The sequence below is a fragment of the Myotis davidii genome, unplaced genomic scaffold, assembly GCF_000327345.1.
Source record: "Myotis davidii unplaced genomic scaffold, ASM32734v1 scaffold980, whole genome shotgun sequence".
Lineage (NCBI taxonomy): Eukaryota > Metazoa > Chordata > Mammalia > Chiroptera > Vespertilionidae > Myotis > Myotis davidii.
The window spans coordinates 85,594-103,048 of record NW_006292236.1 but is presented as its reverse complement, the minus strand read 5'-3'; the positions used below and the strand labels follow the sequence as shown (position 1 = coordinate 103,048).

Sequence of the window (17,455 nt, the reverse complement as noted above, 5' to 3'; positions counted from 1 at the left end):
AGGCTGGCTGGAAGCAGGGATCTGGGATTTATTTATCTTCTATAATTGAAATTTTGTTGCCTTGAGCGGAGGCTACAGCCAGCCAGGGCAGGCGGGAAGCTTGGCTTCCTCCATCACCGGGGCAACCAAGCCTCCTGCTTGCTCCAGCTCCGTGGCTGTCAGCCACCATCTTGGTTGGGTTAATTTGCATATAGTCACTCTGATTGTATGGTGGACATGGCTTGGGGCATAGTGAAGGTATGGTCACTTTGCATATTTCTCTTTTATTAGATTAGATTTGATGATTTGAATCTGATTATTTACCCTTTAAAGGTTTTTAAAAGATACTATTTCTGCAATTTCTCTTTATAATATACAGAGAAAGCAACTAGTGAGATGAATACTGCTGAAGATTGGGGTCTCATTTTGGATATTTGTGATAAAGTCGGTCAGTCGCGCACTGGGTAAGTGTTGCAAAATTTCAAAGAACTTTATTCATTTGTCCTTTTTATTAATATGAATACAACAAAGATAAGGTGGAACATACTACAATTATAATTTATTTTAAAAGAGAATGTTTTTCCTAGAAGGATTTGAAGAATCATCCTATTTGGTTACTTCTTATAACCAGTTAGAGTAACATGACTGGTAAAAATGTTGCCACTTTAATCACTCTTTTCCTCCTGAAATCTAGTTTTTTTCCACTTGATTTTTCAAGTCATTAGGGATTTTTTAGTTACAAAGTTTGATGGTCATTTCTGAGTTCTGTTCTTTGTCACATCTGCAACATACTACCACCCAACTGATGAGTGACTACTGAAAGAGGCACTTTAGGGAATTAGAACCTGAAACTTTTTGGTATATGGGCTTTTGGGAAACACCCAGCTTTCTAAGCAGTTCAGTGAGTAGATTAACTGGTATATATATATTAGTGATTTCCTTAATTCCTGGGCTAATAATATCCAGATATTAGCAGCCTTACCCAAACATGTTGTCTTATTTATGTACTTTCATATGAAAAATGTTAGGGAACACTATTGCATTATATTTGATTCTTCTGGTGGTGATCTTAACCTCTGATATACCTTCTTTTGGCTGTTGTTCTTTCCCTTCTAAATATAGATAGTTTCCTAAACATTTTTTGATTTATTTTTTCCCTTAGTGTCATTTTCTAATATTTTTTTTCTTTTGAAATCTGACAACTTCCAGGTAACATGTATTTTCAGCTCTAATTTTGTATCCAATCACTAGTTCTGTAGACACAGCATTATCTAAAAGGCTAAGTGACCAACTGTCTGTCCGACCAACCAGCCGGCACATGTGATGTGCACTGGCAATTTAAAAATAAACGTTGACTTGCACATGTGTGATAGATATAAAGCTCTCGCTGACACCAATCACACACGATGCCAGGAAGTATCTGAAGACCAACTATTGGCACAACATGCCTCTGAAGCTGAAATTAATTTTCTTTCAATTGCATGAATCCATGCACTGGGTCACTAGTTTTTGGATAGTCATGCTGTATAAACCTTAATCTTGCCATCTGTAAATCTGCCTTGTGTCTCTTTTATCTTTAAACTTACTTTCCCTCGTTTGTTCCCTATTTCCGTTAATGAAAAAATTATTCTTGTATTTGTACTTAAAACCTTAGTTCCTGCCACATTTATTTTGTTACCCAACTCTGTAAATTGCCCCCATAATATCTCTCAGAATGTTGGTAAAATATATGGGTTCGTGTCATTTGGTATGTTTGCGTTGTTGTGCAATCATCACTGCCACCCAGCCCTAGAGTTTTTTATCATCCCCAACTGATCTCTGTGCCTGTTAAACAACTTTCCATTCTCCCTTCCTCCAGCATCTGAAAACCACTTATAGTTTGTTTTTAATCTTTTAAATCATTTTATAGTTAATGTATATGAAAAACTTACGGAGATCTATCTGGTTAATGTTACTAGGAACCTAATGTACTCATAAAATGTCTCCCCCAAAATGTATATACATTTGAACAGCTGATAACTCACTTAATTGTCACTCCTTTTCAGGAAATAATGGGTGGAGCCAGACTAAGCTTTGAACAAGGAAAATTTATCCTAAAGTGCCACTAGATTTTTTAAAAATGGATATACACAAAAGATAAAATTTACGGTACAAAACTGGCAACAGTTGACAGATTGAAGGCACACATACCCAATGAAATTATCGATGTTTGCAGTTCCATTACTTTGCGTTATCAGCAGTGCTTGGGCCAGAATGGTTATCAGTTTAAAAACAGGCATTGACAAAAAAAATTGTTCATTTCTGTAGATTCTTTTAAATTTTGAAAATGAACTGTATGTTAATAAACACTGAGTTTATAGTAATTCAAAGCGCATATACATTTTTTGGTGGGGACACCCTGTATGTTTAGATATGGGTTGCTGATGGTAGCATAACATTATTGAACAATATTGTAGGTTGTCAGTGAGTTATTCTAGATACCTGGTGTGCTTTAAAGAAGATTAAGACATGTAATTGGTGTGAGAGAGGAAAGGAACATCAGCTGTCCTGCGACAAATTTAGACAGGGTAGGTTAATGTAGAGGGAAGTTATAGATTGCAATGCAATTAATAAGTTTATTTTTTTAGGCAATAGTTTAGATTTTTTTTAAAAAAGTATTACCATTTGGGGTTAATCTATAATTTTATAAAATGTACTAGAGGCCTGTTGCACGAAGAGATTCGTGCAATAGGCCTTCCTTTCCCCTGGCAGCTGGCACCAGTTTGCCTCTGGCACCTGGGGCCCAGGTCTTCGCTTTGGCCGAGTTCTGGCCGGAGCCAGCCCCAGAAACGTCAGGCTTAGGTGCTCTGCTGGCCCCAGGGCCGTGAGGGCTCGCTGCTCCACCACCCCTGGGCTGTCAGGCTTCGCTCCACTGCTTGAAGCCTCCGTATGCAAATTGACCACCATCTTTGTTGCTGGTTAATTTGCATATCGTGCTGATTAGCCAATGGGAGGCATAGCAAAGGTACGGTCAATTACCATGTTTCTTATTATGTATAGATCTATTTAAGAGGGCTGATTTAGGGATGATAAAGGGGACTTTTGGAAAAACATTTATTCAGTAAGATTTTTAAAAATAAAAATGATTTGTATCAAGCAACATATTAAGAATTATTTAATGCATAAATACAATGATTTAAGTCTTTCTTTCCTAAGGAAATAATTTTTAAAAAATCCTTTGGCCTCCCCCTCTTCCCCTCCTCCCATCCTCCCCTCCTCCCCTCTTGCCCGCCCCTGTCCACTCTTTTCTTTTTGTTACAGTAACCTGTTTTGGAGTTCTGGTAGTTTGGAAAATGTTCACTGGTGTTTTGAAAATCTTTTCTTAATTCTTCCTCTCTCAAAAAAAATCTTGCTGTTCTGTTCTTTAAATCACACACACTGTGTGTATTAGTTGATTTACAAATTTATAGTATTTTTATATAATAAAAATGCACTTTTTTTCTTTTAAAATAGAAACATATTCACATGGCTCAAAAATTAAAACAACTTAAAAGATGAACATTGACAAACTCCTATCCTCCCCCCGCCCCAATCCTCTAGGTAACCACTTTTGTTTCTTTTATATCATTTCATTGTTTCTTTACACAGGTGAATATATTTCCCCCATTTGTAGACAGTCGACATATTGTATACACTATTCTACATTTGCAATTTCTTAATATATCCTATCAGTCTTAAAAATGTATTTCCTCTAATGTCTATTAGTGTTACATTGGTTGTAAAAATTGAAAAATTTAGAAATAATTTTCTAGTTTAAGATTAGTTTTGATTAGTGGCATGTAGAATATTTAACATACTTTAATAATTATTAGTTAAAATTATTATTTTAAATATATCAATTTCAGGAAACCTAATAGATGTAATTCCTGTTTGCCTCATATAGATAATAAGGTTTTTTAAAAGCTTGACATATTTGAATATGCTGGACTTAAAACCTTAGAAACATTCAGAAAATTTTTTTCTAACTTCCTGAGATATTCACATGATTTTTAGTGTACAGTTCCAATGTATGAGTAAGTACTGGAAAACGCCTAGCCAGTGAGGTCATATGATGGACTGAACAGTCTCTGTTTAGAATCAAGAGAACTTTCAGAATGATAGTAGCAGTTTTCTTTAACATGTTTTCACATACTAAAAATAACTTTGTCTGTTAGTTTTGATTGATTTGTTTATATTATATGTAAAAAATGTGAGCATAAGTATAGGTTAAACATACCAGAATTAAAATTAAAGTTCTGTAATTGACTGCCAGATTAATTTGTGCTACTATTTTATATCTTAACTCTCTTTGTTTAAAGATACAGTTGACTGAAGGTGGAAAATGTACCTTTTCTTTTTAACTTGACTAAGAGCTCAATTTAGGTTGTAAGTTTTGATTTAGTCAAACAGAATTAGAAGGATAAACTAGTAGTCATTACTAATATTTTGTGAAAAGTCTTTTGGAAGGAGTTTGTTAAAAATGTTTTTCATTGGATCTCTAATGTCCTGTCCTGGACCTGGGCTATGACTTTTTCTGACCTTCAACTGGAGGTTGATAGAATACTATATTCCTGGTTTTTTAAGGGAAAATTAAAGTCTTCAAGTTGGAAGGGCTGCATCAGGGAGAGAAAAAGTTCTGTTGCAGTATATATTTTATTACAATCATATCCCCAATTTCCAGGCCTTGATTTTCAAAGTCTTTTAAATGCCTTTTTAAGACTAATACTCAACATTTATTGACTTATTATTTGCCAAGTCTTGCTTAAGTTGTATGAAAAAAGGCATGCAGGTTATAATTATTACAACTGCTTTATTAACTTTGTTTTGCCTACTCACCACTGTAAATCTATGTTTGCTCACCACTGTATATTCTTGAATAGTAAGTTGTAGTAAAGCACTTTTTATAGCATATCAAATGAAAATGTAAAACTTAATTCACTCTGAAATAGCTTTGGAAGCTAAAGTTGTAAAAGTAACTTGATAGAAGAAGATACGTTTGTGCTTTCTAGAACTAACATTGTTGAGTGTGTCTCTAAGTCCCTGGCACCAGTCTAGTATTGTAATAACATAATGATAAGAAAGCATTATAATTCCCTATTATAGATGAGGTCTGTCAAGTTACAACTCTTTTTCTACTGTATCACAGTGCTGCTTTTGTCTGGCAGTGGTTCTCAGCCTGGTGGTATTGCTCTACTAGGGATGGCTTTGGTTGTCACACTGACATGGGGTTACTACTGACATTGATTAGGGGGGGACCAGAGGCATTATATGCCAGATCATCTTACTCTACAAATAATTTTTCTGCCCCGAATACCAGGTGTGCATCTGTTTAGAAACATATTACTAATATTTTTGTGCTTTTAAGTTCTATTTCATAGTTGATTAATACTATGTGAGCACATTCATTAACTGATATAGATATAAGTGGGTAAACATTTATAAGTAATGTGTGGTAACAATTTTGGAAATTTACTCGGAGCTATTCGAAAAGATTTGAAATTTCATTATTTGAAAAGAGAATTGTAGGATTGCAAAATTAGTTATAGTTTTCCTTGACACCCTGACAATATATTTGAACTATATCATATGCATGTTTAACTTAATGAATTTAACTATATTCTTTTGTAACCCCTCATTTTACTTTTCCTAAAAACCTGTCCCTGGTATTCATTTAATGAGCTTATACGTGCTGTCTCACAATTACAGACCCCATTTTTCTTATAAACTGTGAATGTCTCACTGTGAGTGTGATTCTTGCTCAGAATATGCACGTTTTAAACAACATAGCCCTATATGCAAGCTAACTTCTTTAGCAGGTGTTAAAAGTAACATTTTGCTTTAATAATTAAGGAACAGTTGCCTGTATTGAGCATAATTGAGAGATGGCAGAGTATGTTCTCTAACAGATAGTCCCCTAATCAAGAATAGTTGATGAACTGCAGTTTTTCCTTTATAATCTTGACTTTTCAAACAAACCCTAGGAATGGTGCAATTTCTTTACATTTTACAATAGTGTGATATATGCTATCTCCGTTTATCACATGGAAGAAAAACAGTTATTTTGTGGTTGGAAAATTGGGAGAGAGAATTCCCCTTTCCTGTTTTTTGTTTGCTTGTATTTCACTTCTTATTTTGTTTTCCCATCTCAAAATAAGAAAGAGAGAGAATATATCATACAAAAAGTTTTAAAATATCAAAATGAGGTTTTGACAAGTTTTTGAGAGAGATGAGGATTTGATTACCCTTACAAAGGTAGGTGATAGAAACCACTGGTAGACTCTTAAATGCACATGCAGATTTTATTGTAGCATGAATTTTTAGTAAATACTTCATTTGTGTTTATTACCATGTCATTTTTCTCACATGCTGTGTTCCTCCCAGTACTACTTATTGTTCATCTTTCCCTTATCATTGTCTTATTATAATTCTAAGAAATAAATTTTATGAAAGTATGTGCATTTTTCATATAGAAAGCAAATTCAGTGGAAAATATGCAGAAATTGATAAATGGCTCTAGAAGGGAGACTTTAATTCTGAGTACTATGGTACAACAGTGAAAAGTAGTATTTTCTATATTTAACTCAACAGCTTTTTATTTTATTTATTTGTTTATTTTTAAAATACATTTTGTTGATTTTTTAGAGAGGAAGAGAGAGGGATAGAGAGTTAGAAACATCGATGAGAGAGAAACATCGATCAGCTGCCTCCTGCACACCTACTGGGGATGTGCCTGCAAACAAGGTACATGCCCTTGACTGGAATCGAACCTGGGACCTTTCAGTCTGTAGGCTGACGCTCTATCCACTGAGCCAAACCAGTCAGGGTTATTTTATTTATTTTTTAATTATTTTATTTTTTAAGGTTCAAATAGGTATGCTAATTTTTTAATGTATTATTAGGGTCCTGGCCTGGTGCACGAAATTCGTGCATGGGGGGTGGGGAGGTGTCCCTCAGCTCGGCCTACACCCTCTCCAATCTGGGACCACTGGCTCCTAACCACTCGCCTGCCTACCTAATCACCCCTAACCACTCTGCCTGCCTGCCTGATTGCCCCTAACTGCTCTCCCCTGCTGGCCTGATCACCCCTAACCGCCTCTGCCTCGGCCCCCACCACCATGGCTTTGTTTGTAAGGATGTCTGGAAGATGTCTGGTCTAATTAGCATATTGCCCTTTTATTAGTATAGATTTTTTAAAATTTATCTTTATTGTTGAAAGTATTGCAGATGGCTCCCTTTTCCCCCTATTGGCCCCCTCCATCCTGAACCCACACCCCCAGCTCCAAGGCCTTCACTACAATACTTATTGTCTGTGTCCATGGGTTATGCATTTATGCATGTAAGTTTTTGGTTAATCTCTCCCCACCCACCCACTAACTCTGAGATTCATCAGTCTGTTCCATGCTTCTATGTCTCTGGGTCTATTTTGTCCACATAAAAGTGAGATCATGTGATACTTGTCTTTCTCTGACTGGCTTATTTCATTTAGCACAATACTCTCTAGTCCCTCCATGCTATCTCAAAGAATAAAAGATCATTCCTTTTTACAGCTTCATAGTATTCCGTGTAGATTTACCACAACTTTTTTTATCCACATCTACTCATGGTCACTTGGGCTGTTTTCAGATCTTAGCTATTGTAAATTGTGCTGCTATGAACATAGAGGTGCATGCATTCTTTCTGATTGTTGTTTCAGGTTTCTTAGGATAAATTCCTACAAGTGGGATCACTGGGTCAAATGGCAGTTCTATTTTGAAATTTTTGAGGAAACTCCACACTGTTTTCCATAGTGGCTGCATCAGTCTGCATTCCCCTAGCTTTTTGGGTTCCCTTTTCTCCACATCCTCACCAGCACTTGTCATTTGTTGATCTGTTAATGGTAGCCATTCTGACAGGTTTGAGGTGTTACCTCATTGTCCTTTTAATTTGCATCTCTCTGATGATCAGTGACTTTGAACATTTTTTCATATGTCTCTTGGCTATCTGTATGTCCACTTTGGAGAAGTGTCTATTTAGGCCCTTTGGCCGTTTTTTAGTTGGATTGTTTGTCTTTTTTTTTGTTGTTGTTAGTTTGTATGAATTTTTCTATATATTTTGGAAATTAAACCCTTCTAAGATGTATCATTGCCAAATATGTCCCCCTATACAGTGGAATTTCTTTTCATTTTGTTGATAGTTTCTTTTGCTGTGCAGAAGCTTTTTATTTTGATGGAGTCCCATTTGTTTATTTCTCATTTGTTCCTTTGGCCTAGGAGATGTAGCCACACACATATTGCTACGAGAGATGTCTGAGATTTTGCTGCTATGGTTTCTTTTAGGATTTTTATGGTTTCACAACTTACATTTAAGTCTTTTATCCATTTTGAGTTTATTTTTGTGCATGGTGTAAATTGATGGTCTAGTTTCATTTTCTTGCATGGATCTGAACAGTTTTCCCAACACCATTTATTGAAGAGCCTGTCTTGACTCCATGGTATATTCTTGCCTCCTTTTTCAAATATTAATTGAGCATAATGGCTTGGGTCGATTTCTGGGTTCTCTATTCTGTCCTACTGATCTATATGCCTCTTCTTGTGCCAGTACCAGGCTGTTTTGATTACAGTGGCTTTAGAGTATAGCTTGATATTTCTACAGCTTTTTATTGAGCACCAACCATACTGACGGCACTATTCTACGCAATATGCAGAATGAAAGTGTATTACCTTCAGTCACTGAAGAGCAGTAGTAGATGCTTTAGGATCATTGATAGTTGAATGCTTGACACATAATGAGTAGTCAATAAACATTACCTCTTTTATTTATATTTTTCCTCTTATCCCATGCTCTTCAAGTAAAACTTCCCAACAGACAATGAAACATCCTTAGGAACAGATGTTTCTATTTTTTATTCTAATTTTTCTCTGTTAAGAAGGGTTTTCTTTCCCCTTTTTATCACAGTGCTTGGTAATTGTTTTTTCCATTCTTAAAGAATTTTCCTAGGATAATTATTTTTACTGGTCAAAATTTCTAGGGCTCATTAGAATTCAAATCATTTGATAATGTTTTTTCTCTTGTTTGTATATTTATATTTACATATTTATTTCACAAACCATGAAATCTATCAATTCATTAGTTTTTAGTATATTCAGATGTTTGTGCAACTGTCACTACTATCTAATTTCAGAATATTTATCACCCCCAAAATAAACCCTGTATTCCTTAGCACTTTCTTTCATTCCCATCTCTCCTCAGCCCTATAAACCACTAATTTACTTCCTATCAGTATGGTCTTACCTATTCTAGACATTTTGTATAAATGGAATCATACACTATGTGGTTGAATCATAAAATATGTGTTGTTGTTTTTTGTGACCAGCTTCATTTAGTATAATGTTCATCCATGTTGTAGTATGTATCAGTACTTCATTCTCTTCCTCCCCCCCTTTTATTTGGCAAAATACAAGTAACATGAAATTTACTATTTTAACAGTTTTTAGGTGTACAATTCAGTGTAATTCAGTACATTTACTGTACTGTGCAGCTGTCACCACTATTCATTTCCAGAACTTTTTTAATAATCCCAAACAAACTCTGTCTACATTAATAAGAACTCTTCGTTCCCCCCTGCTCCTAGCCACTGGTGACTCCTGTTCTATTTTCTGTCTCTGTATTTGCTTGTTTTAGGTACTTCATATAAGTGGAGTCATATATCATTTGTCCTTTTGTGTTTGGCTCTTCAACACATAGATCACATTTTTTGCCCAGCCTTGTGGAGTTTTTAACCTTTGTATGCCTGGATTTTCCCACAGCAGATTGAAATGGACCCTTATGTTGGTATATAGAACCCTTTCTTCATATACTTGTAGTTCCTTCTACTCTGTCTTGCAAATTTTAGCTCCCTCGGCCTTTTGAGTTCTGATTTCTGTCCTCTCAACTCAGTGAGATAATGTTCTCTTCTTGGAATCACCTTCTCTTTACTGAGATCCAGAAACTGTTTTAAAGCAGGAAGCTTGTATTGCTATCTGGAAAATGTCTCTAGGCAGAAATTGAGGCAAAAGTCTAGCTTATTCAATTTGTCTTCCTTCTTAGAGATCATCATTATACACTGCCTGTGATCTTGCATACTAAACAGGTTCCTCAATGTATATTTTACATATGTTTTTCTAGCTTTGTAATTGTTTATAGCAGGAGTATAAGTCTGGTTCCAATTATTCTGTCATGACTAGAAGTGAAAGTCTTGGTCTTATCATTTTCAAAACTTTTTTCACTCAGAATTAGCCTAAAATGCCTCATCTGTGATTGCTAAGGAAGAGAGTCTGTTAATCTTGTTTGAAAAATTTAAAGGAACTTGTCAGCCTACGATGTTTCAGTTGTGCCATTAATAAAAATTAAACTTCTTTACCATATTCTCCCTATTGCCTATGATAGTTGAGGGGTGGGGCTGATGTACTACTAATTGAGTGTTACATTTCTCATTTTTTAGACCTAAAGATTGTCTTCGGTCTATTATGAGGAGGGTGAACCATAAAGATCCTCATGTTGCTATGCAAGCTCTGACTGTGAGTGATTTGATTTTAGGTTCTATCACAAAATTACCTGCTGAAATTGAGCCCTTTTAACTTTGGAATTTATGTTTTTAGCTTCTAGGAGCATGTGTATCAAACTGTGGCAAAATTTTTCACTTAGAAGTATGTTCAAGAGATTTTGCTAGTGAAGTAAGCAACGTATTAAACAAGGTAAGGAACATTATCCCCAGAAATGAATTAAGACAGTGATTTTTTTTAATGTATTTTATTGTCAGTTCCTCACATTTTAAATCAGTGATTGCCAACCTTTCGGACCTCACGGACCACTGATTGGCGACCACTGCTCCAAAGGTTTCCTTAAACCAGTGGTTGCCAACCTTTCGGACCTCAGGACCACCAGTGGTCTGCGAACCATCGGTTGTCGACTGCTGTTTTAAATCATAAAAGGACTAGTTTGTCCTTTTTAAAAAAAAAACCCACAAAAAACCCACAAAAAAAAAACACTTTTTCTAGGCTATATTCTATCCAGTATATAAGTAGATACTATGTTTTGCTAAGGGGACTACACATTTATAATTTCGAGAGTTGTTTTTTTTCCAACCAAATTAGAGTATATTGAACCTCTTTATCATTCCTTTTATCTGATAAGTAAATATGTGTATTTCTCTGATTAAATAATACCAGTCAATTTTTAGGCACAGTTTTTTTTTACCACAGAATAATTTTGTAGCCACAGAATTATTTTCTCAATGTAGAATTGTTCAGAAATATTTCCAAAATATAATACTGTTGAGTTTCAACTTTATATGAATAAGGCTACTGCTTGACCATTATAGGATTTTAATACTATATATTTACTTAATGAGTACAGAAAAAGAATTCAAATCCTGAAATTTAAGGACTTTAAAAAATGTAAGTTTCTAAGTAATATGTGAGTTTTCCCAGTAAAAATCTGTATTCTAAAGGTAATCATTTCTGGCTTTTTGGGGTGGGGGTGGGGGTGAGGGTGGGGGATGTATTATATCAAGAAAGAAATTTTTTAAGATTAAAAGGGAAAATGCCTTTTTAAAAAATATATTTTTGTATTGATTTTATAGAGAGGAAGGGAGAGGGTTAGAGAGATAGAAACATCAATGAGAGAGAAACATTGATTGGCTGCCTACTGCATGCCCCTCACTGGGGATCGCACCCATAACCTGGGCATATGCCCTGACCATGTACCCTGATTGGAAGCTAACCATGACCTCTTGGTTCATGGGCTAATGCTCAGTCACTGAGTCATGCTGGCCAGGCAAAAATGCCTTTTTTGGAAAAATAAGTATTTTTAGGTTTTTGTAGAAAACAGTACAGAAATGAGATATAAGAAATGTAAAATTCTGTACTTTTCAAACATGATTACATAAAAATATTTTACCTGTTCTGCTTTATTAAGTTGTATTTAGATATTTTCTACTAATTAATAACCATTATTTTTTTTTTTCTCTTTTAATCCTCACCTGTGGATATGTTTTTATTGATTTTTAGAGAGAGAGAGGAGTGGGGTGGGGAGAGAAAGAGAAAGAAACATTAGTGTGAGAGAAAAACATCAATTGATTATCTGGTGCATATGAGCCCTGACTGGGGATCAAATCTGCAACCTAGGTATGTGTTCTGACCGGGAATCAAACCCACAGATTTTGATGTATGGGACCACAGTCTAACTGAGCTTTCTGGCCAGGGCAGTAACCGTTCTTATAATGTCCTGATAGCCATCAAAATGTATCACTGTTTATAAAGAGACTATAATGCTATCCTAATATATAAAAAGCTAGGGGCCGTCACGACCAAAACAATTGGATGGATGACCAAACAACAGGCTACGTGGGGCGACCAGGCCGGCAGGGGGGTTAGTGAGGGACAGCCAAACAACTGAACAGCAGGCTGCGTGGGGTGACCAAGTCGGGGGCGGGGGGAACAGTAAGGGGCGACCGGGCCAGCAGGGGTGATTTAAAAAGAAAATTATAACACTTCAGAATTCTTATATTTAAGATATTGATACAGTGGGGCCTTGACTTACGAGTGTCCCGACTAACGAGCTTTTCGAGATACGAGCTGTCTCTCAGCTGATTTTTTGCTTTGAGTTGCGAGCTAAAATTCGGGTTATGAGCCAGCTTCAGATACCCCACTGCTAGTTGGCGCAGCGAACGTCACAGTGAACACCACATCAGCCCAGCATCACGTGTCTCACTCGTTCACTTTAATGATTTGACATACGAGTAATTTGAGTTATGAGCTCCGTCACGGAACGAATTAAACTCGTAAGTCAAGGCCCCACTGTATTAAATCATTGGTCAGAAATTAGTATACTTTTTCGTAATATTTTTGGTATGAAAAACTTTAATGAAAACATTAACCATACAAAAATTAAATAGCAAAACCATTTAAAGTGACTTACAATTCAAACAGATTTGGCTTAGTGATAATTCTCTATCAACTGATTATTTCCAGATATATTTTTCTATCCAGTGACTATTTCCAGATAAAATCTTAATTATTTTCTCTACTTCCAGGGTCATCCTAAAGTGTGTGAAAAATTAAAGGCCCTTATGGTTGAATGGACAGATGAATTTAAGAATGATCCACAGCTCAGTCTAATATCGGCAATGATTAAGAACCTTAAAGAACAAGGAGTTACGTTTCCAGCTATTGGCTCTCAGGTATTTTGTAAAGTTGTATGTATGCTACAGTGTTTTTCTGAAGTAGCCATATTTATTTGAATTTTTCACCCCTCCAAACCCAATTACTTTGAAGGATTTTTTGTTAATAATAATCTTGAATTTCGAGGAGCCATAAAAATAGGGTGGAATATTAATGTGTTCTAACTTCTACGTTCCCACTGTTTCTCCTTTTTTATAAATGAATTTACTGTAACATTTGCAATTAAAAATTTTTAAAATTTAGTTCTAATATAGACAGAATTACTTTATTACATCAAGTCTTATTAAATGCTCTTAATGCTATCATCAAAAATAGGGATATCCTTAAAATTTAAAGAAATTTATGAATACCTATATTAAAAGTGAGAGGGAGACATAGATCAGCAATATTAAAGGGGTCAATGGGAAGAGAAGCACATGAAGCATTTCTTCCCTTCATAAAACCTGACCAGTGGCTTCATCTTTTTCCTTTCTCCTAATAAATATGACTGACCAAAAGGCTTAACTTTCCTTTTCAAAAAATTATGTAATGAGACTGATGTCTAATTAATGTCATATAAAAAATAAAAGGGGCCCAGCTGGGTAGCTCAGTTGGTTGGAGTGTTGCCCGGTACACCAAAAAGGTTGTGGGTTTGATTCCCAGTCAGGGCACATACCTAGGTTTTGGGTGCAGTCCCCACAGGAGGCCGGTTAGGGCGCAAACTGAGGTTGCGGGTTCTATCCTTAGTCCAGGGGTGTATACTCCCTCCCTGCCTCCCCCTCTTTCTCTCTCTCTCAAATCAATAAACTTATCGTCAAATGAAGATTAAGGAAGGATATTAGGATAGCATTATAGTAATTTCTATGCCTCAAAAACCTTTTCTAGAGCTTGTTACTCAAAATTTGGTTCATTGACCATCATCACCATCAGGTTGTTAGAAATTTGGCATCCATAGATTTATTATCTTCCTTTTATCAAAATCCTGGATGACTCTGTATACACATTGAAGTTTGAGAAGCACTGCTCTCAAATACAGCTTTCAGTGCAAGTGAAAACTGCATATCTGTCCACAAAGGGACTTGTTTCTATAAGAGAAGGAAGAATTAATGATCTGTTTGATATATAGCACTTTTTGGTTAATCTAGACTCTCAGTTGTGGGGACATCTTTAGGGATTTTCTAATCTAATCCCCCCATTTTACAGATGAGGAAACTGAGACCCAAAATGATTAAGTGACTTGCCCAGGGACACTTGGACAAGAGTAGTTGACAGAGCTGGAAGGAGAACACAGAGTTCCTGACTTTCAGTCCAGTGTTCTTTCCACTACACCACTCTGCCTTCTGTTGATACAGAAGTTAGTGGATATGTGTCTGTCCAGACTAGACTTCAAAGGACAAGAAGTGGAGTGAACACTGGCAAGAGGATTTGATTGATTGATCATTTGGCATAGAAGTTAGGTTACTCTCCTGCTCAAAAGATTCAGGACATAGATCAGCAATATTAAAGTTAAGAGCTACTTTTCTTCTTTTCATCTAGATGTTACAAAATACATGAAACCTAATTTTATTATAGTTGCTATCATTTAGCCACAAGAAATATATAAAATGCATATAAAGTACAATAAGATGAAATAGAATGGTTTTTTTTTATACTACTTTCTGAAAAGTGTATCATTGAAAACCCTGTTTGTAAAGAACTTTATGTTTAATGAAAATGTGTCATCTAGGGAAAAAAGGGAAGATCTGTAATACTTTGAACAATAAAGCTAATTTTTTTTTATATATATATATATATTTTATTGATTTTTTACAGAGAGGAAGGGAGAGAGATAGAGAGTCAGAAACATCGATGAGAGAGAAACATCGATCAGCTGCCTCCTGCACATCTCCTACTGGGGATGTGCCCGCAACCCAGGTACATGCCCTTGACCGGAATCGAACCTGGGACCTTTCAGTCCGCAGGCCGACGCTCTATCCACTGAGCCAAACCGGTTTCGGCAAAGCTAATTTTTTTTTTAAAAAGTGTCATCTAGGATCAACTGTAGGCGTCCCTCTGGATTTTGAAATCACTTAGTTGTATGTCATCACATTTAGTCAGAGTAGATTTTTGTTAGCATTCTTAACAAAAGCCTATGAAAATATAAGGATTTTTAACTTTATTTTTTACCCAAGTTCAGAAGAAAATAATAAAATTGATAAGAAAAGTCATACCTTAGTTACCTAACTTATTTTTATGCTGTTGTGATTTTTTTAGTACTGACTTTTGATGTAGAGATAAAAGTAATGGTAAACTGCTCCTGTATTTGGCTAGTTAATAAGACAAGTGTCATTGCTACACTTAGAACCTGATGATAGAAAGGAACTTTGAAAAGTGTGCAGTTCAGGAATGCAGGCTTAATGCAGCATGTTCTGCACTTTCTTCTGCACCAATAGAGATTTCTTCATAGACCACAAAAAATCAACATATTTGTTTTGTGAACTTGACCAGATTATGAAAACTTTTTATATGTTATGAAAAAGATTGCCTCTGACTTTCAGTTTTCAGTTGTATAATGATTAAAATACTGCAACAAGAGAAGGATCAGAATTGAAAGTACTTAAAGTTCTATGCAGTGAACTATAAAAAGCTTTTTTGTAATCAGCTTTTCTAAAAATAAGTGCCTTGTGTGTTTGTTTGACATTATAAAATATAAAAGTGAGGAATATATAACTGCATGTTACTATAATATTTTACCTTTCATCTGCTTAACAATCATTTAAAAATTAGAATTCCATTTTTTATTGATTTGGGAATTACAGTATACATTTGTAACTTTAAAAAGTCTGTTATGGTTGCAAATGCCCCGGTGAGGTTGAAATGGCCCCGGTGAGGCTGAAATGGCCCCAGTGAGGCTGAAACAGCCCCGGTGAGGTTGAAATGGCCCATGTGAGGTTGAGAAGGTCTCTATGAGGTTTAGACGGCCCATGTGAGGCTGAGACGGCCCCAGTGGGATTCCGACGGCCCCGGTGAGGTCGAGATGGCCCCGGTGAGGTTCAGCCCCAGTGAGGCTGAATCGGCCCCAGTGAGGTTGAGACGGCCCCGGTGAGCTTGCAACGGCCCCGGTGGGGTTGAAACGGCCCAGTGAGGTTGAAATGGCCTCTGTGAGGTTGAGGTGGCCCCTGTGAGGCTGAAACGGCCTCGGTGAGGCTGGGATGGCCCCTGTCGGGTGGGGACGTCCGCTGTGAGGCTGAGATGGCCCCTGGGAGCTGAGAAAAATACCACATGAACTCACTCATTTATGGATAATAAGAAACATTATAGACTGATGAACAAAAAAGGATACAGAGGCAGATCAGCATTGAGCAGAATGTCAAACTACAGTGGGAACCCTCAGGAGGGTTGGGGGGAGTAGGAGATCAACCGAAGGACTTATATGCATGCTTATGAGAATAACCAATGGACACAAGACACTGGGGGGTGGGGGAAGCCAGGGGAATGTCAAGGGGGAGAAAAAAGGAGACATGTCTAATACTCTTTGTAATACTTTAAGAAATAAAAAAAAATAAAATAAAAAATCTGTTTTGAGTTAATACTATATTGTAAAATGTAGAAACCTTGCAACAGTATAGGGTTTGTCTACTCCCCACTTCAGCATCCTTTATGCTATAGTCATCTTACATATGACATATTCTCCTATATACATTATAAATCCCAGGAGACAATGTTATACTTTCTGTTTAAACCTTGAAGGGCTCCCCCATTTTATCTGATTTTAAAAGCTACATGTGCTAATTTAATCCTCTTAATATCCTGTAGTGTGTAGGTGATATCATTATTCTCATTTTGTAGTTGAGGGACTTGAGACACAAAGTGCATGGATTTATAGTTTGATCCCGTGTTTGCCTGACTACCCATTCTTATCTACCCATGTCATAGCACCTTGTTTGAGAGGGAATGCTTTATTAAGAGGCTTAGGGATGTTTCACTAAGAAAGTGATATTTTAGCTGTTTACCCACTGATGAGTTGCAACTCAACAGGGAAAAATATGGATGGAGAAAACAGAGCCAGAGGGAAGGACATTATAAGTAAAGCAAATGTGTGTCATAGATGTAGAAATACCAGTATGGGCATCTACACTAATAAAAGAGAAAAATGGTAATTGGCGTACAACGCTACCCTTTTCATTGGCTAATCAGGGCTATATGCAATGCATTGTTTTCAAATTTTAGCTTCCTTCACCAATCGGCCTGCTAATATTTACATTCAGTGTCTTTACATAATGCCACTTCTCAAACAGGTA

The 17,455-nt window shown here is 36.2% G+C and overlaps 1 protein-coding gene across 3 annotated transcripts in view; it reads left to right on the top strand.

The window, feature by feature from the left end:
- STAM (signal transducing adaptor molecule) overlaps positions 1-17,455 on the top strand; it is a 62,289-nt gene that overhangs the window by 18,690 nt on the left and 26,144 nt on the right. Inside the window, exons 2-5 of one of the 3 annotated variants that reach the window (XM_006765664.2) lie at positions 359-443; positions 10,457-10,532; positions 10,614-10,709; positions 13,049-13,198. In XM_006765664.2, coding sequence (XP_006765727.1) covers positions 359-443; positions 10,457-10,532; positions 10,614-10,709; positions 13,049-13,198 — 407 coding nt within the window. The remainder of the gene's footprint in view (positions 1-358; positions 444-10,456; positions 10,533-10,613; positions 10,710-13,048; positions 13,199-17,455) is intronic. The other 2 variants (XM_006765665.2, XM_015565281.1) reach the window with 2 other exon arrangements.